This window comes from Chiloscyllium punctatum, chromosome 8 (genome assembly GCF_047496795.1).
Source record: "Chiloscyllium punctatum isolate Juve2018m chromosome 8, sChiPun1.3, whole genome shotgun sequence".
Lineage (NCBI taxonomy): Eukaryota > Metazoa > Chordata > Chondrichthyes > Orectolobiformes > Hemiscylliidae > Chiloscyllium > Chiloscyllium punctatum.
This window is the reverse complement of record NC_092746.1, coordinates 132,452,626-132,475,861: the sequence shown is the minus strand read 5'-3', so window position 1 is coordinate 132,475,861 and position 23,236 is coordinate 132,452,626. Positions and strand designations below refer to the sequence as shown.

The following is a 23,236-nucleotide window of genomic DNA, read 5'->3' as shown; positions in this document are numbered from 1 at the left end:
AGAGGGTGGGGAAGAAGGCGTTTGGGAGATCAGAGTCGAGAGTGTGGTGCTGAAAAAGCACAGCAGGTCGGGCAGCATCTGAGGAGCAGGAGAATCGACATTTTGGGCAAAGGCCCTTCATCAGGAATGATGATGAAGGGCTTTTTCCTGAAACATCGATTCTCCTGCTCCTCGGACGCTGCCTGACCTGTTGTGCTTTTCCAGCATCACACTCTCGACTCTGATCTCTAGCATCTGCAGTCCTCACTTTTGCCATGTGGGATATTAGCCAGGGCATATAATATAGGAGCAAGGAGATCTTGTTACAATGTTAGAGAGCATTTGTTTCCAACAGCTGTGCAGTTCTGGTCACCACACTATCAGAAGGATGGAGTACAGAGAATTTTCACCAGGACATTGCCTGTGATGGAAAGTCTCAGCTACGAGGAGAGACCAAAATAGGCCAGGGCTTGGTAGATTATTGGCGAAAGTGATAACTGTGGATGCTGGAGATTAGAGTCAAGAGTGTGGTGCTGGAAAAGCACAGCCTTGGAAGCTGCCTGACCTGTTGTGCTTTTCCAGCACCACATTCTCAGTGATCGATGGTTGACCCAGTGCAGGTAGACAAGTTTAGTGTATTTTGGTGTTTGTCGGTTGGAACAGAAAATGTTGCCATGAAATAAATGGAGCTGGAGGACAACAACCTTAAAATTCCTGAAAAGAAATCATGAACACATAATGACTCAACTTTATTGGTCAGAGTATTGAGTACAGGAGTGGGGAGGTCATGTTGTGGCTGTACAGGACATTGGTTAGGCCACTGATGGAATATTGAGTGCAATTCTGGTCTCCTTCCTACTGGAAAGATGTTGTGAAACTTGAAAGGGTTCAGAAAAGATTTACAAGGATGTTGCCAGGGTTGGAGGATTTGAGCTACAGGCAGAGGCTGAACAGGCTGGGGCTGTTTTCCCTGGAGCGTCGGAGGCTGAGGGGTGACCTTATAGAGGTTTACAAAATCATGAGGGGCATGGATAGGATAAATAGGCAAAGTCTTTTCCCTGGGGTCGGGGAGTCCAGAACTAGAGGGCATAGGTTTAGGGTGAGAGGGGAAAGATATAAAAGAGACCTAAGGGGCAACTGCTTCACATAGAGGGTGGTACGTGTATGGAATGAGCTGCCAGAGGAAGTGGTGGAGGCTGGTACAATTGCAACATTTAAAAGGCATTTGGATGGGTATATGAATAGGAAGGGTTTGGAGGGATATGGGCCGGGTGCTGGCAGGTGGGACTAGATTGGGTTGGGATATCTGGTCAGCATGGATGGGATGGACCGAAGGGTCTGATTCCGTGCTGTACATCTCTATGACTCTATGACTCCTCCTCCAACTTCAGCACTGATATAGATGTCTCCACATCTGTTAAATCAGATCTCAGCTCAGGAAAGTTAAATTTCCTGTTTTAATTTTATATTTTTTCTCTCTTGACCTAACTCTATCTCTTGACCATAATTACGTTAATTTTTAGTGAACTAGAAATGACTTTCCACTGTGTGATGTGGGAGTTGATAAAAGTTGCTTGATTAAAAGGGGGCCAGCACAGAAGTGATGTTAATTCAATTTGCGGGATTCGAAGCTACTTCTCCTGGCAAATTATCTGACAGGAGGCAGGAGCGGACAGCTGAAAATGATCATTTCAATGCTGACATCCGAGGACTTTCGTGATGAAGGGCTTATGCTCAAAATATCAATTCTGTTCCTGGGACGCTGCCTGACTGGCTGTGCTTTTCCAGCACCATACCTTTTGACTCTGACCCTCCAGCACTTGTGGTCCTCACTTTCTCCTAGATTCTGAAACAAGTGAAAACCATCATAAACCAAAGTACAAATGATATCCAGTTTGAAGAATTTTCATCTTTATTGAACTCATTTACTTTTAAGTAGCAACAGACAGAGCCCAGTCTCTGGGTCTTTAACACATCGCTCCATCAGCTGCAGATAGGTCAAGTTCTCTTTAGTATTTGGGTCAAAGAATCCTTTGGTGTCATCCCCAGCATCGGACAGAATCTCATTCATCTTCTGATCAAACATTCCTCGTTGGTAGGCCACATCGACAGGCAGTCGGTGACTGTGCACAGGGTCAATGATGCCTCCTGTGGCAATCTGTGCCTCAAGGAGACGGATCCCATGATCTTTTACGATCAGATCCTTCTTCAGGGCCTGAAACAAGGAGATCACATTCCCTGTGTAGGGATCTTTGTAGCCAGTCACAGCTCTTTCAGCAGACAGCAGTTTCTTATGGAGGTCTGCACTAACAAGTTTTTCATTTACTGCCTCGTCAACAGTGTACTTTGCATTTGTCACTGGATCGATGAGGAATCCAGTCGCAGCCTGCGCCTCCAACAGGATCAAGGCTGTTCCTGGCATCAGAAGATTCTTCTTCATTGCCCGGTAGATACTCATCTTCTCATTGGTTGACTCCACAAGGACCCCAGCAATGCTGTCTGATCCCTGGAGATACACCTTTACTGATTCCAACTCACTAACATCTTGCACAGTCTTCATCCCTGTCTGCAGATCCTGAAATGTTTGTTCATCAATGATCTTAGATTCCACCAGTTCTTCAGCAGTAATTTCCGAGCGGAAACCTAAAAAGGTGATTGATGTTTTTTTCTGTGTTTGAGTTCCCTCAATGATTGTGCGGATGAGTTTGACGATTGTCTCGAGCTCTATCTCCTTGTTTCGGTATTTCACTAACAATTCATTTCTCTTCTCTTCAGTGAAGAGTTTAGAATGAAGAAAGCACCACACAGAAAAGCACACCATTTCCTTTCTCAATGCTGCTTCTACCTCTTCAGCAGTGAGGAGCTGAGGAACTGCACATGTGACAGTATTGGAAGTAGTCACACTGACTGTCTCTGTCTGAGTTTGCTCAATAGTTGTGGTGATAATTTTGATGATGGTCTTCATATTGATCTCCTTCCTCTTGTACTTTGCAATCAGCTCATTCCTCTTTTCCTCAGTGAAATACCCTAAATGGAGCAGTTCCCACACTGAGAGAGTCTTGCCCTTGAGTGGACCACATGTCATAGTTATTACCTCGTCTCTCAAAGCTTTTTCAATTTCTACCCTGTTGTAAATCTGCTGAGTCTTTACTCCCTTGTTTGTCAACTTTAACAGACAGAGCCCAGTCTCTGGGTCTTTAACACATCGCTCCATCAGCTGCAGATAGGTCAAGTTCTCTTTAGTATTTGGGTCAAAGAATCCTTTGGTGTCATCCCCAGCATCGGACAGAATCTCATTCATCTTCTGATCAAACATTCCTCGTTGGTAGGCCACATCGACAGGCAGTCGGTGACTGTGCACAGGGTCAATGATGCCTCCTGTGGCAATCTGTGCCTCAAGGAGACGGATCCCATGATCTTTTACGATCAGATCCTTCTTCAGGGCCTGAAACAAGGAGATCACATTCCCTGTGTAGGGATCTTTGTAGCCAGTCACAGCTCTTTCAGCAGACAGCAGTTTCTTACGGAGGTCTGCACTAACAAGTTTTTCATTTACTGCCTCGTCAACAGTGTACTTTGCATTCATCACTGGATCGATGAGGAATCCAGTCGCAGCCTGCGCCTCCAACAGGATCAAGGCTGTTCCTGGCATCAGAAGATTCTTCTTCATTGCCTGGTAGATACTCATCTTCTCATTGGTTGACTCCACAAGGACCCCAGCAATGCTGCTGTCACCCTCTAAGTATTTCTGTACAGAGGACCTCTTGAGAAGATTTGTAACTGTCAAGTTGCCTGTCTGGACTTCTTCAAATGTCTGGCTATCAATGATTTCAGATTTCAGCAACTCCGTGAGAGAGATTTTCTTTCTGAAGCCATCAACCGTAATGTTTGTCTGAGTTCTGTGTTCTCTCTCTTCAATGGTGTTGATAATAATAGTAATGATCTGTTCAATTGTTAATTTTTTGGAGGTGAATTGTTGTACAATCTCTCGTCTCTTAATGTCTGTGATGTAATCTGAGTTGAGACATTCCCAGATTGACATGGTTCTTCTTTCGAATTTCCCCTTTTTGATGGAGATTGTGGCTTTTTGAAAGGCAATGATTGTTTGATTGTCTATATAACGCAGGTCCCTCAGACACAACAGACAGAGCCCAGTTTCTGGCTCCATCACACATCGCTCCATCAGCTGCAGATAGGTCAAATTATCTTTAGTGTTGGGGTCAAAGAATCCTTTGGTATCATCACTGGGGTCAGAGAGAATCTCATTCATCTTCTGATCAAACATTCCTCGTTGGTAGGCCACATCGACAGGCAGTCGGTGACTGTTCACAGGGTCAATGATGCCTCCTGTGGCAATCTGTGCCTCAAGGAGACGGATCCCATGATCTTTCACGATCAGATCCTTCTTCAGGGCCTGAAACAAGGAGATCACATTCCCTGTGTAGGGATCTTTGTAGCCAGTCACAGCTCTTTCAGCAGACAGCAGTTTCTTACGGAGGTCTGCACTAACAAGTTTTTCATTTACTGCCTCGTCAACAGTGTACTTTGCATTCATCACTGGATCGATGAGGAATCCAGTCGCAGCCTGCGCCTCCAACAGGATCAAGGCTGTTCCTGGCATCAGAAGATTCTTCTTCATTGCCCGGTAGATACTCATCTTCTCATTGGTTGACTCCACAAGGACCCCAGCAATGCTACAGGTTCCTTTCAGGTATCTGTTCACAGACTGGAGCTGTAAAACCTCTTCTGCAGTGGTGAGTCCTTTGTCAAGTTTTTGGAACAAATTCTCATTAATGATGTTACTGTCCAATAACTGCTGAGCAGATACCTTTTGTCTTAGACCATGAAACATCACTCCCTTCTTCTTCCTTTCTGTTTGTTCAATGGTTGTGGTCACGTTGGTGATAATTGTCTCAATTGTGCATTCTCCTGTTTTGACCTTTCCAACAAACTCCTTGGTTTGATCTGCAGTGAAGTATTCAGAATTGATGATTTCCCAAAGAGTTGCTTCCCGGCCTCTGAACCTGCCGAATTTTAATGAAACCAAAGTCTTTTTGAAGACTGCCTTGATCTTTTCATCAATGTGAAGCTGGATTCCCTTCACCACTTTGTCCGTAACAATCAACAGACACAACCCAGTCTTTGGGTCAGTCACACATCTCTGCTTCAGCTCTAGGTAACTGAGATTTTCCTGTGTGTTGGGGTCAAAGAATCCTCTGGTGTCATCACTGGGGTCAGAGAGTAACTTGTTCATCTCCTCATCAAATATCCCTCGTTGATAGGCAGCATCGACTGAAATATGTTGGCCAGAGAAGGGGTCAATGATGCCCCCTGTTGCTATCTGGGCTTCCAGTAAACGGATTCCATGTGAACGTACAACCAGGTCTTTCTTTAAAGCCTCAAAGAGGGAGATGAGGTCCCCAGTGTAAGGGTCTTTATAACCCACTGCCCCCTTTTCTGCAGACACTAGCTTATCATATACATCTGTCCCAATGATTCCCTCCTGGAGAGCGTCATCCACAGACAACTTTTGTTCGGTCACTGGGTCAATGATGAAGCCAGTAGCTGCTTGTGCTTCTAACAGCATCATTGCTGTTCCTGGCTGCAACAACCCCTTCACCTTTGCTTGGTAAATGCTCATCTTCTCATTGGTTGAATGAATGAGGAGGCCAGCAATACTGCACTCACCTTTCTGAAAGATAGTGACGCTCTGTTTTTGGGAGAGGTTCATTCCAGGGTCACTGCTCTTCGCTGCTGGCCCCAATGACTGTTGACTCTGGTCAGCTGTGCTCACAGAGCAGGTGTGCTCACCAATGAAAGCTGATGCTTCTCCATTCTGCACACGATTCACGTTCGCCATTGTCTCCGAATGAGGAATTTATCTGCCACGTGTCGTGATGGTGTCTGTGATGTTGATGCCACTTTAAAGACAAGAAAATATTGTTATGGCCCACAGTCAGCCTCATACTCAATCTCCTGAACTGGAGACTATTTATAATCTTATTACTACAGAACCAATCAACTGTTCCCTACCAGTGGAACACTGCATTCTCCTTTGAAATTCTTTCATAGGACATGGGTATTGCTGGCTAGGCCAACGTTTCATGTCCTTCTTTAATTGCACAGGAGAAGGTGGTGGGGAGCTGCCTTCTTGAACCACTGCAGTCCATGTAGACCCACAATGCCGTTAGGGAAGAAGTTCCAGGATTTTGAGCCAGTGACAGTGTACGCACAGTGTTAACATTGACCAGAGCAAGTCAGAGGCTGGGAATCCTGCAGCATATGGGCATCATGGAGGCTCAGTGGTTAGCACTGCTGCCTCACAGCACTAGATACCCAGGCTCAGGTTACTGTCCACGTGGAGTTTGCACATTCTCCATGTGTCTGAGTGGGATTGCTCCAGTTTCCTCCCACAGTCCAAAGATGTACAGTTTAGGTGAATTGGCAATGCTAAATTGTCCATAGTGTTCAGGGATGTGTAGGTTAAGTGCATTAGTCAGGGGAAATCTAGAGTAATAGGATAGGGGAATGGGTCTGGGTGGGATACTCATCGGAGGGTCAGTGTGGACTGGTTGGGCCGAAAGGCCTGTTTCCATACTGTAGGGTTTCTAAAAAGGGAAAAAAGAGTAACTCACAAGTCAGGAGTGTGATGAAATACTCCCCATTTGCCTGGATGGGTGCAGCTCCAATAATACTCAAGAAGCTCAACACCATCCAGGTCAAAGCAACCCTAGATTAGAATCACATCCACAAACTGCCACTCCCTCCCACCACCGACACTCAGTAGCAGCAGTGTATACTAACTACAAGGTGCACTGCAGGAATTCACCAAAGATCCTTCAACATGTCTCCCCATCAACCCCCTTCCCCACATACACCCCCTGCCCCACCTACAGCCACTGCCCCACATACACCCCCTGCCCCACCTACAGCCACTGCCCCACATACACCCCCTGCCCCACATACACCCCCTGCCCCACCTACACCCCCTGCCCCACATACACCCCCTGCCCCACCTACACCCCCTGCCCCACCTACATCCCCTGGCCCACCTACACCCCCTGCCCCACCTACAGCCACTGCCCCACCTACAGCCACTGCCCCACATACACCCCCTGCCCCACATACACCCCCTGCCCCACCTACAGCCACTGTCCCACATATAGCTCCTGAAGGTGGAAGTGGTTCAGAGGGGGGTAACTAGATTGATTCAAGACATGAGGTGTTTGTTTCATGAAGAGAGATTGAACAATTTAGGCCCATTCTGTCTGGAGTTTAGAAAAAGGAGAGGAGATCTCATTGAGGTTTATCAGCTGCTGAAGGGGATTGGCAAAGTTGATGAAGAGCGCATATTTCTTCACATGGGACAATCTAGAATGTGAGATGATAGTTTTAGGATAAGGGGGTAGCAGAGTTAAAACAGAGACAAGGAGAAATTACTTCTCTCAAAGTGACATGAATCTGTGGAATTCACTCCCCCAGAGTGCAGTGGATGCTGGGACATTGAATAAAATGTAAGGAGGAGATTAACGGGCTTTTAATGAGTAATGGGTTATGGAGGATGGTCAGGAAAGTAGAGTTGAGGCTGATATGTGATCAATCATGATAGTATTAAATGGTGGAGTAGACTAGTGGGGCTGAATGGCCTGCACCTGCTTCTAGTTCTGACATTCTTATGTTTGATCTGACTAAAAACCACCCTCAGCCTGAATAATCACTCGCCTAATGAATTAAAAGATGTGACATGTTCAACAGCTTATTTGCTTACAGTAGCTATTGTTTAAAATGGGGGTGTCCTTTCTGTTGTTGTAAAGATGGGGTGTCCTTTCTGCCTTCTGTACACTGGCTGCACTTACCCCTGGTGTTTGCACACAGACAGCAATTTATTTTCTTTTTAAAAACACCAGTCATCCTGACTGGAAATGAGCAGTTTCTCGGTACATGGATAATAGTAATTTGCCCAGAGTTTCCCTCTGACCAGGAGTATGGTGCTTTTCCTGGGATTCAGTCAGACTGTAGAGATGGTGAGGGTTAAAGACTGCCTGAAGGACTGATGGGATATGAGTGTGGAATATCAATGATTGCACCATACCCAGTTTTTCTGAGAATGAAAGGTGGGTGTGTAATTGAACAGTCAGACTCTTTGTCATTTGTAAAGGGATGATAAGGAGATGGAAATAGACAGGCACAAGAATTTCTGGAGAATAATTACCACAAGTGCCCAGCTGTCTGCTGATACGCTGATGTTATCAGTGAAATGCACAAACAACATTTATACCAACACATTTTGTCATGAGCCTCATTCACATTGTGATGGACTTTCCACTCTGTCTGAAGGTACTGTGTGCACTTGGCAAGACCCCAGTCTGTTTGGGCATGAAGTGTTATGAAAAGTTCAGGTGATTATCAGCACTGACAGGACCTCACTGTTTGAATCTACCTCCCTGTTTTGTCAGTAAGGAGAGTTTCTTAAACCCTGGCCACACTGCCACAAAGGTTAGAGAAGTCCAGCTTTGATTTTGTCACTGGGGATGAGATTGTGGCCATAAACATATGGAAGGGGTTTGCTGGAAAGGACACAGGGAAGGTGTTTCCACATGTGACTGAAATCAGTCCTCGATGCCATAAATACAAAACAGTCATTAATAAAACCGTTCAGCAATTTAGGACACTCCTCTTTCCCCAGCGAGTGAGCCAGATGGAAAACTTGCTCCCATAGTGACAGGAGTCATTAACCTCACAAAGACAGAGAGAGAGGTCGGACTGGGGTCATTGAAGGGGAAAGCTGGATAAATGCATGAGAGAGAAAGGGATAGGACACTGGGATGTGATGAAAAGTGAGTGAGAGGATACTTGTGTGGGGCAGATATACACCAGCATAGAACAGCTGGGCTGAATGGCCTGCACACTTGATTTCCAAGTTAGTGCAGCAGAAGGAGCTGGTAAATGAGAAACTACAATGTTAAATCACAGAATCCCTACAGTGTGGAAGCAGGCCATTCAGCCCATTGAGTCCACACCAACTGCCTCTGGCCCAGACCCATCCCATCTTTGTAGCCCTACATTTCCCAACACATCTGCAATTCATGAAGTGAAGACTGAGCTGCAGACACTGTGGAGCATCAGGGAGTGGGAGAGTGAGCTGGGCACTTTATTCCAGGGGGCAGTCACAGCTTTTTGGACAGAGCCAATTATTCCATCAGGGACAGGAAGGTGTGACTGTAAGTGAAGAGGGTAAGGGGGCCCAGCGAAGGACGGCAACTGGCCGTGGGCTTGGGGATGTTGCAGAAATGAACTGGGACAATGGCTGGACAGGGGTGGGAGGAGAGATGAGGACTGCCAGAAGTTTTCAGCCTGAACTTATCAGGGTGTTTTAAATGGAGGCATTATAGCAAGGTCGGTGTCATTAGTTGGTAACTCAGAATGTTTGAATGCAAATTGGACATTTTTAGTACAGGCCTGATGACTGAGTGCCAATCTGTCTCTGAAACAGTATGGCAGTCTATGTTGATTGGAATTCCAGATTAGTCTCACCCTGTACTGTGGGAGTTTCAGCACCTAAACCTCTGACCTGAAGTATATTTACACTGTAACAGTGCAGATATCATCATGGTTTCTATAGAAGGCATCTTGTGCAGTGAATAAATACAGGCATGGAGTTGTTAGGTTGATGGACTGGAACTGAGGGGTGAGGTGTGTAGATTAAACCCTCTCAACAGAGAGAAGGTCTTTGACACATGAGGTAGCAGTACTGTTGGTGGGGACCCCAGTCTGACCTCTCTCTGTCTTTGTGAGGTTAATGACTCCTGTCACTATCTCACTGAAGAGCAGGGAGACTCTCCCCACTGTTCTAGACAAGAATAATCACTGAATCATTATCACAAAGAAAGAGAGATTATCTGGGCATCATCACATGGCTGTTTGTGGGATCCTTCTGTGTACAATAGATGAACTGCCTGATTTTCTTTCATTTGACAATGTCTATTCTCTGAAATCTTCTTCATTGACAATGGCCTGCTTTGGACCATACTAAGGATGTGAAAGGTGCTATAATAATGCACCCACAAAAAATGTGAAAGATGATTGTTTAAAAGGCAGGTGTTAAAGGAATACAGAGATCTTGGAGGATTTTGGCATGAGAACAGGTAACTGAGTTGAGGAGCAGCAAGACATCACAATGATCGAAAAATGAATGTTGACCTAAGTGTTGCACTGAGCTCTGCCTGAGGAGGGCAAGTTGCGAGTGAACCAGAACAAAATGAACAATGCACTGAACATAAATCAGTCATTTTAAGAATAGAGGAACTACTGCACTAACACCCCCTGCCTCACTGCCTGTACCTGTCCCACTGTACTAACACCCCCTGCCTCACTGCCTGTACCTGTCCCACTGCACTAACACCCCCTGCCTCACTGCCTGTACCTGTCCCACTGCACTAACACCCCCTGCCTCACTGCCTGTACCTGTCCCACTGTACTAACACCCCCTGCCTCACTGCCTGTACCTGTCCCACTGCACTAACACCCCCTGCCTCACTGCCTGTACCTGTCCCACTGTACTAACATCCTCTTGCTTCACTGTTTGTATACCTGTCTGTTAATGTAACCCACTGTTCAAGAAGGGAGGGAGGCAGAAGACAGGAAGAGGTAGACTGATTAGCCTGACCTTAGTCATTGGTAAGATTTTAGAGTCCATTATTAAAGATGAGATAACAGAGTACTTGGAAGTGCATAGTAAAACACGGCTGAGTCAGCACAGCTTCATCAAGGGGAGGTCACGCCTGATGAATCTGTTAGAATTCTTTGAGGAGGTAATGAGCAAGTTAGACAAAGGGGACCCAGTGGATGTTATCTATTTGTGTTCAGAGGAAGGATCACTGGACCTGAAACATTAACTCTGATTTCTCTCCACAGATGTTGCCAGATATGCTGAGCATTTCCAGCAATTTCTGTTTTTGTTGTTGATCTATTTTGGTTTTCTGAAGGCCTTTGACAAGTTGCTGCACAGGAGACTGTGAAAAAAGATAACAGCACATGGTGTTAGAGACAAGGTACCATTATGGATAAAGGATTGGGTGACTGGCGAAAACGGAGAGTGTGGATAAATGGGTCTTTTTCAAGATGGCAGCCGGTTACTAGTGGAATTCCATAGAGATCAGTATTGGTACCAAAATTACCAAATTATAGATTAAAAATCTGGACAAAGGAACTGAGGGCATTGTTGCTAAGTTTGCAGATGTCACAAAGATAGATGGAGGGACAGGGTCTTGTTAAGGAAGTGGGGAGGCTTCTAATCTCTGCATAAATGCTTCTGTTTAGAGTCCTGATATTGGTGATTGCAGTCTGCCCAATTGGGCTGGATGGCGGGTGAGGGGAAGCACTTCAATCCAGAACAAAAACCAAGGATGGGGAAGGACATAAGGTATGAATTGGGTATGTTCGGGATGGCGATGGGGGTGGGATGGTGGTGGTTGATTTTGATTAGCACAGATATGATGAGGGCCGAAGACCTTTTCGTGTGCTGTAGATTTCTCTGACTCCATATTTTTACACCACTTACATGCCTTACTATCTGGGTGTGAAGGAGCAAACCTGTATACAATGACTAGAACCCTCCAAATATCAGACCCAGTGGTACAGAAACAGTGCCATGTAGACCAACATAGTTCACAGGCCTAAACCGTTATAGTTGACTGTGTGTGACGAATACACTTCCTCAGTCACAGGTACCAAGAGAGTGGTGAAGCAGCTCTTCAGCTGATTGAAATTCAAACAAGTTTATATGAATGAATACACCGAGCACTTTTCATTCTACAGAAAACACTCTCAAAGATCCAAAACCAAGTGTCCTGGGAATGTTTGATAGGGGACAGTGTAGAGAGATCTTTACTCCATATCTAACTCCATGCTGTCCCTATCTGAGGAGTGTTTGATGGGGCCGGTGTAGAGGAAGCTTTACTCAGTACCTCATCCCATGCTATCCCGGGAGTGTTTGATGGGGACAATGTAGAGGTTGTTTTACTCTGTAACTAACCCCACACTGTAAAATAATATGATCATAAGATATAAGAGAATGAGACCTGCTCTGCCATTCCATTATGGCTGATATGTTTCTCAAGCCCAATCTCCTGCCTTCCCCCCATAACCCTTGACCCAAGAACCTATCTTTCTCTGTCTTAAATACACTCAATGACTCGGCCTGCACAGCCCTCTGTGGCACTAAGTTCCACAGTTTCCCACCCTCTGGCTGAAGACATTCCTCCTCACCTTAGTTCTAAAGGGTCGTCCCTTCACTCTGAGGCTGTGCCCTCAGGTCCTAGTCTCTCCTCAGCTACTCTGTCCTAACCTCTCAGTATTTTGTAAGTTTCAATCTGATCCCTCCTCATCCTTCTAAATTCCATTCAGTACAGACCCAGACTCCTCAACCATCACTCATATGACAACCGTTCATTCCTGGGATCATTCTTGTAAACCTCCTGTACACCCTCTCCAACACCATCACATCCTCTGGCAGCTCATTCCATACACACACCACCCTCTACGTGCAAAGGTTGCCCCTAAGGTCTCATTTAAATCTTCCCCCTCTCACCCTAGACCTATGCCCTCTTGTTCAGGACTCACCTACCTGTTTATTTACCCTATCCATGCCCCCCATGATTTTATAAACCTCTATAAGGTCACACCTCAGTCTCCGAAGCTCCAGGGAAAACAGCCTGAGCCTATTCAACCTCTCCCTCTAGCTCAAATCCTCCAACCCTGGCAACATTCTTGTAAATCTTTTCCGCACTCTCTGAAATTTAATATCTTTCTTATATCAGGGACCCGAGAATTGAGTGTAGTAGTCTAGAAGTGGCCTAACCAATGTCCTGTACAGCTGCAACATGACCTCCCAACTCCTGTACTCAATACTCTGACCAATAAAGGAAAGCATACCAAACGCCTTCTTCACTATCCTATCTACCTGTGACTCCACTTTCAAGGAACTATGAACCTGCACTCCAAGGTCTCTTTGTTCAGCAACACTCCCCAAGACTATTAAGTGTCTAAGTCCTACTCTGATTTGCTTTTCCAAATTGCAGCACGTCACACTTACCTAAGTTACACTCCCTCTGCCACTTCTCAGCCCATTGGCCCATCTGGTCCAGATCCTGTTGTAATCTGAGGTAACCCTCTTCGCTGTCCACTACACCTTCAATTTTGGTGTCATCTGCAAACTTACTAACTGGACTTCCTATATTCACATTAAAATCATTTATATAATTGACAAAAAGCAGTGGATCCAGCACTGATCCATGTGGCACACCGCTGGTCACAGATCTCCAGTCTGAAAAGCAACCCTCCACGATCACCCACTGTCATCTATCTTCGAGCCAGTTCTATGTGCAAATGGATATTTCTCCCTGTATTCTATGTGATCTAACCTTGCTAACCAGCCTCCCATGAGTAACCTTGTCTATGTTGAAGACCACATAGACAATGTCCGAACTGTTCCAAGGAAGGGTCATTCAACCCAAAATGTTAACTCTGATTTCTTCCCACAGGTGCTGCCAGACTTGCTGAGTTTTTCTAGCAATTTCTATTTTTGTTTCAAGATATCACTGTTTGTTTCTCCAAGTTCTGTCGCTTCTATACCCTTCTCCACAGTACATACAGACATTTAGTATCTCACCCACCTCCTGTAGTTCCACACATAGGTGGCCTTGTTGATCTTTAAGGGGGGGGGTAAACTCTCCCTAGTTCCTCTTTTGCCCTTCATGCATTTTTCGAATCTCTTTGGACTCTCTCTTTAACCCTATTTACAAAAGCTGTCCTGGTGGTTTTTGATGACGGACGGTGTAGAGGAAGCTGTGCTTCTTGTTGTGGAAACGTTTAATTAATTCATTCATTGGATGTGAGATTCAGTGACTGGGCCATTCCTAATTGGCCCTTGATCTCAGTGGTTAGCGAGGGCCATTTCAGAGGACCAGCTTTTGGGTCTGGAGTCATATGTAGCTTTCAACTTCCAGTTTTTATTGATCTCAAATTTCACCATCTGACGTAGTGAGATTTGAACCCATTTGCTTGGGTTCTGGATTACTAAACCACTGTTACACTTCTCCTGGGGACAGTCTAGAGGGCTGTGTCCAATAAGTGTCTCATTTCCTCAATCACTTGCAGTGTGAGTTTTACGAATGTTTTGTGCTCTGTATTTGTGTGAAGTGCACGTGGGGACAGTTCTTGATTAGAGTAAGAATCCTGAGGACTGTGAGAGTGTGAAGTCACATGGTGTGCAGGGTGTTCTAGCAAGGTGGATAAAGAACTGGTTGAGCAACAGGAGATAGAGAGTAGTAGTTGAAGGGAGTTTCTCGAAATGGAGAAAGGTGACCAGTGGTGTTCCACAGGGGTCAGTGCTGGGGCCTCTGTTGTTTGTAATATACATAAATGATCTGGGAGAGGGCACTGTTGGTCTGATCAGTAAGTTTGCAGATGATACAAAGATTGGTGGAATAGCAGAAAGGGACTATCAGAGAATACAGGAGGATATAGATAGACTGGAGAGTTGGGCAGAGAAGTGGCAGATGGAGTTCAATCCAGGCAAATGTGAGGTGATGCATTTTGGGAAGTCTAATTCTAGAGCGAATTATACAGTAAATGGAAGAGCCTTGGGAAATGTTGATGGGCAGAGAGATCTGGGAGTGCAGGTCCATTGTACCCTGAAGGTTGCTGCACAGGTGGATAGAGTGGTCAAGAAGGTATATAGTATGCTTGTCTTCATCGGACGGGGTATTGAGTATAAGAGCTGGCAGGTCATGTTAAAATTGTACAAGACATTGGTTCGGCCGCATTTAGAATACTGTGTACAGTTCTGGTCGCCACATTGCCAAAAGGATGTGGACGCTTTGGAGAGGGTGCAGAGAAGGTTTACGAGGATGTTGCCTGGTATGGAAGGTGCTAGTTATGAAGAGAGGTTGAGTAGATTAGGTTTGTTTTCATTAGAAAAAAGGAGATTGAGGGGGGACCTGATTGAGGTTTACAAAATCACGCAGGGTATAGACAGGGTGGATAGAGACAAGCTTTTTCCCAGGGTGAAGGATTCAATAACCAGAGTTCATGCTTTCAAGGTGAGAGGTGGAAAGTTTAAGGGGGATACACGCGGTGAGTACTTCACACAGAGGGTGGTGGGTGTTTGGAACACATTGCCAGCAGAGGTGGTAGAGTCAATTCTTTTAAGATGCGTCTGGACAGATGCATGAGAAGGTGGGGAGCAGAGGGAAAAACAATGACTGCAGATGCTGGAAACCAGATTCCGGAATAGAGTGGGGCTGGAAAAGCACAGTAGTTCAGACAGTATCCGAGGAGCAGGAAAATCGACGTTTCTGGCAAAAGCCCTTCATCAGGTGGGGAGCAGAGGGATACAGATGCTGAGGGATTGACTGACAGGTTTAGACAGTACATTTGGATCAGCTCAGGCTTGGAGGGCCGAAGGGCCTGTTCCTGGGCTGTACATTTTCTTTGTTCTTTGACTAGTGAAAGTTAGAACAACTGACTCCATATCCCTCACTCCTCCCCATACCATTCCCTGTAATTGAAATATGCATGTGGATATACAGATGACTGTGTGTGAGTGCATGTGTCTGTATGAGAGAGAGAGTGGGTAAGTGTGTGTCCTTGCGTGCGTCTTTGCCTGTGTGTGTGCATGTGAGAAAATGAAAGTCTTTGTGTATATTTATGTGTGTGTGTGTGTCTTTCTGGGAACGTGTATGTGCGTGCATGGTGTATGGCTGTGTGTGTGTGTGTGTGTGTGCGTGTGTATATACGTGTGAGAGACTGTGCATGTCCATATGAGAAGTGTTTGTGTGCATGAGTGAGTGTGCGAGTATGTTTGAGTGAATGTGTACGTGTGTGAGACAATGAGTGAATGTGTGTCTGTGTCGGTGTATGTGAGAGTGAGTGTGTGTGAATGAATGAGTGATTGTGTGTCTGTGTCGGTGTATGTGAGAGTGAGTGTGTGTGAATGAATGAGTGATTGTGTGTGAGAGTGAATGTGTATGGGAATGAGTGTGTTAATGAGTGTGAGCGTGTAAGCAAGAATATGTTTTGTGTTTGAGAGTGAATGAGCATGTGAATAGGTGTGTGTGAGTGAATATATGAGTGAGCATGTGAGTTTGTGTGAAAGTGAGCGTGCAAGAAAGTGAGTTTAAAGGTTTAGGAGAAGATTTGTAGCTCGGGTGCTCGTTGTTGTGGTTCTGTTCGCCGAGCTGGGAATTTGTCTTGCAAACGTTTCGTCCCCTGTCTAGGTGACATCCTCAGTGCTTGGGAGCCTCTTGTGAAGCGCTTCTGTGCTGTTTTCTCCGGCATTTATAGTGGCCTGTCTCTGCCGCTTCCGGTTGTCAGTTCCAGCTGTCCGCTGTAGTGGCCGGTTTATTGGGTCCAGGTCGATGTGTTTGTTGATAGAGTCTGTGGATGAGTGCCATGCCTCTAGGAATTCCCTGGCTGTTCTCTGTTTGGCTTGCCCTATAATGGTAGTGTTGTCCCAGTCGAATTGATGTTGCTTGTCATCTGTGAGTGTGGCTACTAAGGATAGCTGGTCGTGTCGTTTCGTGGCTAGTTGGTGTTCATGGATACGGATCGTTAACTGTCTTCCTGTTTGTCCGATGTAGTGTTTTGTGCAGTCCTTGCTTGGGATTTTGTGCACTACATTGGTTTTGCTCATGTTGGGTATCGGGTCCTTCGTCCTGGTGAGTTGTTGTCTGAGCGTGACTGTTGGTTTGTGTGCTGTTATGAGTCCTAGTGGTCGCAGTAGTCTGGCTGTCAGTTCAGAAATGCTCCTGATGTATGGTAGTGTGGCTAGTCCTTTGGGTTGGGGCATGTCCTCGTTCCGTTGTCTCTCCGTTAGGCATCTGTTGATGAAATTGCGAGGATATCCGTTTTTGGCGAATACATTGTATAGGTGTTCCTCTTCCTCTTTTTGCAGTTCTGGTGTACTGCAGTGTGTTGTGGCCCTTTTGAATAGTGTCCTGATGCAACTTCGTTTGTGTGTGTTGGGGTGGTTGCTTTCATAGTTCAGGACTTGGTCTGTGTGTGTGGCTTTCCTGTAAACCTTTGTGGTGAATTCTCCGTTCGGTGTTCTCTGTACCATCACGTCTAGGAATGGGAGTTGGTTATCCTTTTCTTCCTCTCTAGTGAATCGGATTCCTGTGAGTGTGGCGTTGATGATCTGGTGTGCGTTCTCTATTTCTGTGTTTTTAATTATTACAAAGGTGTCAACCACATATCGGACCCAGAGTTTGGGTTGAATTTGCGGTAAGACTGTTTGTTCTAACTTTGCATTACCACTTCTGCTATGAGTCCAGAGATGGGTGAGCCCATGGGTGTGCCATTGATTTGTTTGTATATCTGGTTGTTGAATGTGAAGTGTGTTGTGAGGCACTTAAACTACTTCACATTCAACAACCAAATATACAAACAAATCAATGGCACACCCATGGGCTCACCCATCTCTGGACTCATAGCAGAAGCAGTAATGCAAAAGTTAGAACAAACAGTCTTATGGCAAATTCAACCCAAACTCTGGGTCAGATATGTGGATGACACCTTTGTAATAATTAAAAACACAGAAATAGAGAACACACATCGGATCATCAACACCACACTCACAGGAATCCGATTCACTAGAGAGGAAGAAAAGGACAACCATCTCCCATTCCTAGACGTGATGGTACAGAGAACACCGAATGGAGAATTCACCACAAAGGTTTACAGGAAAGCCACACACACAGACCAAGTCCTAAACTATGAAAGCAACCACCCCAACACACACAAACGAAGTTGCATCAGGACACTATTCAAAAGGGCCACAACACACTGCAGTACACCAGAACTACAAAAAGAGGAAGAGGAACACCTGTACAATGTATTCGCCAAAAATGGATACCCTCGCAATTTCATCAACAGATGCCTAAGGGAAAGACAACGGAACGAGGACATGCCGCAACCCAAAGGATTAGCCACACTACCATACATCAGGAGCATTTCCGAACTGACAGCCAGACTACTGCGACCACGAGGACTCATAACAGCACACAAACCAACAGCCACTCTCAGACAACAACTCACCAGGACGAAGGACCCGATACCCAACATGAGCAAAACCAATGCAGTGCACAAAATCCCATGCAAGGACTGCACAAAACACTACATCGGACAAACAGGAAGACAGTTAACGATCTGTATCCATGAACACCAACTAGCCACGAAACGACACGACCAGCTATCCTTAGTAGCCACACTCACAGATGACAAGCAACATCAATTCGACTGGGACAACACTACCATTATAGGGCAAGCCAAACAGAGAACAGCCAGGGAATTCCTAGAGGCATGGCACTCATCCACAGACTCTATCAACAAGCACATTGACCTGGACCCAATATACCGGCCACTACAGCGGACAGCTGGAACTGACAACCGGAAGCAGCAGAGACAGGCCACTATAAATGCCGGAGGAAACAGCACAGAAGCGCTTCACAAGAGGCTCCCAAGCACTGAGGATGTCACCTAGACAGGGGACGAAACGTTTGCAAGACAAATTCCCAGCTCGGCGAACAGAACCACAACAAAGTGAGTTTGTATGAGTAAGTGTATTTGTAAGAAAGTGAATGTGTGTGAGAGTGTGTGTTCATAGTTGAGAGAGAATGAGTGTGAGTGTGATAGACAGTGAGTGTTCACAAGACTGAGTTTGTGTGGGTGTGAGAATGATTGTTGGTGTGTGCAAGAGTGTGCATATGTATGAGAGATGTGCAAGAGAGGAAATGAGTGAGTTTGTGTGTGAAAATGAGTTTTTGAGATTGAGTGAGTGTGTGAGAGAGTGAGAGTGCACAAGAGTGTGTGTGCAGAGTCAGTGACTGTGTGTGAGAGGGATTAGATGAGTGAGTTTGTGCGAGTGAGTGCATTTGTGAGAGAATGAGTCTGTGAGAAGTGAGTTTGTCTGTGAAAGTGAGTTTGTGTGTGTGTGAGAGCGATTGAGAAAGTATGAGTATGTCTAGGCACAAGAGTATGTGTGTGTGTATATACAAGAGTGTGTGCAAGACAGTGTGCATGTGTGAGTGTGTGTGCATGTACATGTGCAAGACTGAGTGTGAGAGTGACTGTGTGATAAAGAGAGATTGAGAGTAAGTGTGTCGGTATGCAGCATTGTGCAAGACACTATATATGTGTGAGTTCCTGTGAGAGTGTGTCTCACTGCCTGTGCACATCTATGTGTGAGAGAGTGGGTGTGCACCTGTATGTATGTGCAAGAATGAGATATTGTGTGCACCTGTGTGTGCAGATGTATGTTTGCGTGCGAGAATGAGTGTATGTGCGTGAGTTTGTGTACAAATATGTGTATGAAAGGGTGAGTGTATGTGTGTAAGATTATGAGTAAGTGTGTGTATGTGCATGTGTGTAAGCATGAGTGAGTGTGTAAGTGCGAGTGTGTAAGAGTGTGAGTGAGTACGTGTGTACATGTGTGTAAGCATGTCTGCATGTGTGTGAATGAGTGAGTGTGAGTGTGTGTAAGTGTGTGAGTGTGAGTACCTGTAGATGTGTGTGTGGGGGTTGAGGCTGAGTTTCCTGCACCTTACTGAATCCAGTGCGAAGGAGAGTTGTGATAAATGAGGAATGTTGGGTGTGGTATCTGAACACTCCACTCATGATGATTTGCTTGACTGCGTTATAAAACAGTTCTATCAACAGGGCATCTTATTGGATGTCCGGAAACCAACATTTCACAAGAATGATATGTACTTCTTGTCAGATGTGGGAGTTTAAAGAGAGTTTAAGGGTTACTGCAGATTATATCTGCCATAAATGCTGTTGGATGCAAATCTTGTCAGATTGAGTGGATTCGTTGGAGAGACAAATAGAAGCGATGAGGAATTTGCAACAGCAACAGTATGTGGTGAATGGCAGTTATTGGAAGGGGAGTCAGTCTCAGATACAGTCACATAGATGGGTTAACTCCAGGAAGGGTGAGAGAGGTAGGCACCTAAGTCAGGAATCCTTTGTGGATATACCCATTTCAAACGGGTATGCTGTTTTGGAAAACGTAGGGGGTGATGGACTCTCAGGGGAACGTAGCACGAACAGCCAAGTTTCTGGTATTGAGCCTGGCTCTAATGCAACGAGGGGTACGTCGGCTTCCAAGAGATCAATTGTGTTAGGGGATTCTGCAGTCCAAGGTACAGACAGATGTTTCTGTGGCCAGCAGAGAAAAAGCAGAATGGTGTGTTGTTTCCCTGGTGCCAGGATCAAGGATGTCTCAGAGAGAGTGCAGAATGTTCTCACGGGGGAGAGGGGCCAGCAGGAGGTCATTGTCCACATAGGAACCAATAACATAGCAAGGGCAAAGGTTGAGCCTCTGAAGGGAGATTACAAAGAGTTAGGTAGAATTTTAAAAAGGAGGTCCTTAAGGGTAGTAATTAGGAGGTTAGAGCAGATGAATGCATGGCTGAGGAGCTGGTGTGTGGGAGAAGGATTCACATTTTGGATCATTGGAATCTCTTTTGGGGTAGTAGTGACCTGTACAAGAAGGACAGATTGCACCTAAATTGGAAGGAGACTAATATACTGGCAGGGAAATTTGCAAGAACTGCTTGGGAGGATTTAAATGAGTAAGGTGGGGTGCGGTGGGGGGGGGGGGGGGGGGGGGGTGGGGGGGGGGGTGGGGGGGGGTGCGAGGGGTGGGACCCAGGGAGATAGTGGGGAAAGAGATCGATCTGAGATGGGTACAGCTGAGAACAGAAGTGAGTCAAACAGTCAGGGCAGGCAGGGACAAGGTAGGACTAATAAATTAAACTGCATTTATTTCAATGCAAGAGGCCTAACAGGAAAGGCAGATGAACTCAGGGCACTGTTAGCAACATGGGACTGGGATATCATAGCAATTACGGAAACATGGCTCAGGGATGGGCAGGACTGGCAGCTTAATGTTCCAGGATACAAATGCTACAGGAAGGATAGAAAGGGAGGTAAAAGAGGAGGGGGAGTGGCATTTTTGATAAGGGATAGCATTACAGCTGTACTGAGGGAGGATATTCCTGGAAATACATCCTCTAGCTTATCTCTCCACGTTTCAGGCTCACTGCCTTTATTCCTGATGAAGGGCTTTTGCCCGAAACGTCGATTTCGAAGCTCCTTGGATGCTGCCTGAACTGCTGTGCTCTTCCAGCACCACTGATTCAGAATCTGGTTTCCAGCATCTGCAGTCATTGTTTTTACCTCATATGTTGAAGGTGTTAGATTAGAATCAATCTAAACATCAGGTCATAGACAGAGAACACAGGGGGCTAACACCTTCAACATATTGTCTAGCTATCACCATTGTTAACAGCTAACACGAGAATGCAACTTTTAAAAAAAGGTTTTGTGATTTACACATGAAAGAAGTGAAACTATCACTGTATTCTAACAGATGAAAGGCTTAACTGACAGACAATTTTTCAATGTATAATTTCAGTTACGTCACGCTGTAAATTTTTGCAGTGTGAGGGACTGGGCAGTGGGTGTGGGGGACTGGGCAGTGGATGTGAGGGAGACTGAGCGCCTCCTAGCAGAGCGCTTTAGGGAACATCTCCGGGACACCCGCATCAATCAACCACACCACCACGTGGCCCAACATTTCAACTCCCCCTCCCACTCTGCCAAGGACATGGAGGTCCTTAGCCTCCTTCACCGCTGCTCCCTCACCACCAGACGCCTGGAGGAAGAACGCCTCATCTTCTGCCTCGGAACACTTGAACCCCAGGCCATCAATGTGGACTTCAACAGTTTCCTCATTTCCCCTTCCCCCACCTCACCCTAGTTCTAAACTTCCAGCTCAGTAACTGTCCCCATGACTTGTCCGGTCTTGTCCTACCTGCCTATCTCCTTTTCCACCTATCCACTCCACCCTCTCCTCCTTTGACCTATCACCTTCATCCCCTCCCCCACTCACCCATTGTACTCTATGCTACTCTCTCCCCACCCCCACCCTCCTCTAGCTTATCTCTCCACGCTTCAGGCTCACTGCCTTTATTCCTGATGAAGGGCTTTTGCCCGAAACGTTGATTTCGCTGCTCGTTGGATGCTGCCTGAACTGCTGTGCTCTTCTAGCACCACTAATCCAGTGGGTGTGAGGGACTGAGCAGTGGGTGTTGGGGACTGGGCAGAGGGTGTTGGCAACTGGGCAGTGGGTGTTGGGGACTGGGCAGTGGGTGTTGGGGACTGGGCAGTGGGTGTGAGGGACTGGGCAGTTGGTGTTGGGGACTGGGCAGTGGGTGTGAGGGACTGGGCAGTGGGTGTGGGGCATTGGGCATTGGGTGTGAGGGACTGGGCAGTGGGTGTTGGGGACTGGGCAGTTGGTGTTGGGGACTGGGCAGAGGGTGTTGGCAACTGGGCAGTGGGTGTGAGGGACTGGGCAGTTGGTGTTGGGGACTGGGCAGTGGGTGTTGGGGACTGGGCAGTGGGTGTTGGGGACTGGGCAGTGGGTGTGAGGGACTGGGCAGTTGGTGTTGGGGACTGGGCAGTGGGTGTGAGGGACTGGGCAGTGGGTGTGGGGCATTGGGCAGTGGGTGTGAGGGACTGGGCAGTGGGTGTTGGGGACTGGGCAGTGGGTGTTGGGAACTTGGCAGTGGGTGTGGGGCATTGGGTAGTGGGTGTGGGGCATTGGGCAGTGGGGTTTGGGGACTGGGCAGTGGGTATTGGGGACTGGGCAGTGGGTGTGAGGGACTGGGCAGTTGGTGTTGGGGACTGGGCAGTGGGTGTGAGGGACTGGGCAGTGGGTGTGGGGCATTGGGCAGTGGGTGTGAGGGACTGGGCAGTGGGTGGTGGGAACTTGGCAGTGGGTGTGGGGCATTGGGCAGTGGGTGTTGGGGACTGGGCAGTGGGTGTGAGGGACTGGGCAGTGGGTGTGGGGCATTGGGTGTTGGGGACTGGGCAGTGGGTGTGGGGCATTGGGCAGTGGGGTTTGGGGACTGGGCAGTGGGTATTGGGGACTGGGCAGTGGGTGGTGGGAACTTGGCAGTGGGTGTGGGGCATTGGGTAGTGGGTGTGGGGCATTGGGTAGTGGGTGTGGGGCATTGGGCAGTGGGGTTTGGGGACTGGGCAGTGGGTATTGGGGACTGGGCAGTGGGTGTGAGGGACTGGGCAGTTGGTGTTGGGGACTGGGCAGTGGGTGTGAGGGACTGGGTAGTGGGTGTGGGGCATTGGGCAGTGGGTGTGAGGGACTGGGCAGTGGGTGGTGGGAACTTGGCAGTGG

At 46.8% G+C, this 23,236-nt stretch overlaps 1 protein-coding gene across 1 annotated transcript in view; it reads right to left on the bottom strand.

The window, feature by feature from the left end:
- Positions 1 to 1,868: 1,868 nt before the first annotated feature.
- Positions 1,869 to 23,236, bottom strand: part of LOC140480938 (plectin-like) — a 33,297-nt gene continuing 11,929 nt past the window's right edge. Inside the window, exon 2 of the mRNA XM_072576548.1 lies at positions 1,869 to 5,900. Coding sequence (XP_072432649.1) covers positions 1,901 to 5,839 — 3,939 coding nt within the window. The 5' untranslated portion in view covers positions 5,840 to 5,900 and the 3' untranslated portion in view covers positions 1,869 to 1,900. The remainder of the gene's footprint in view (positions 5,901 to 23,236) is intronic.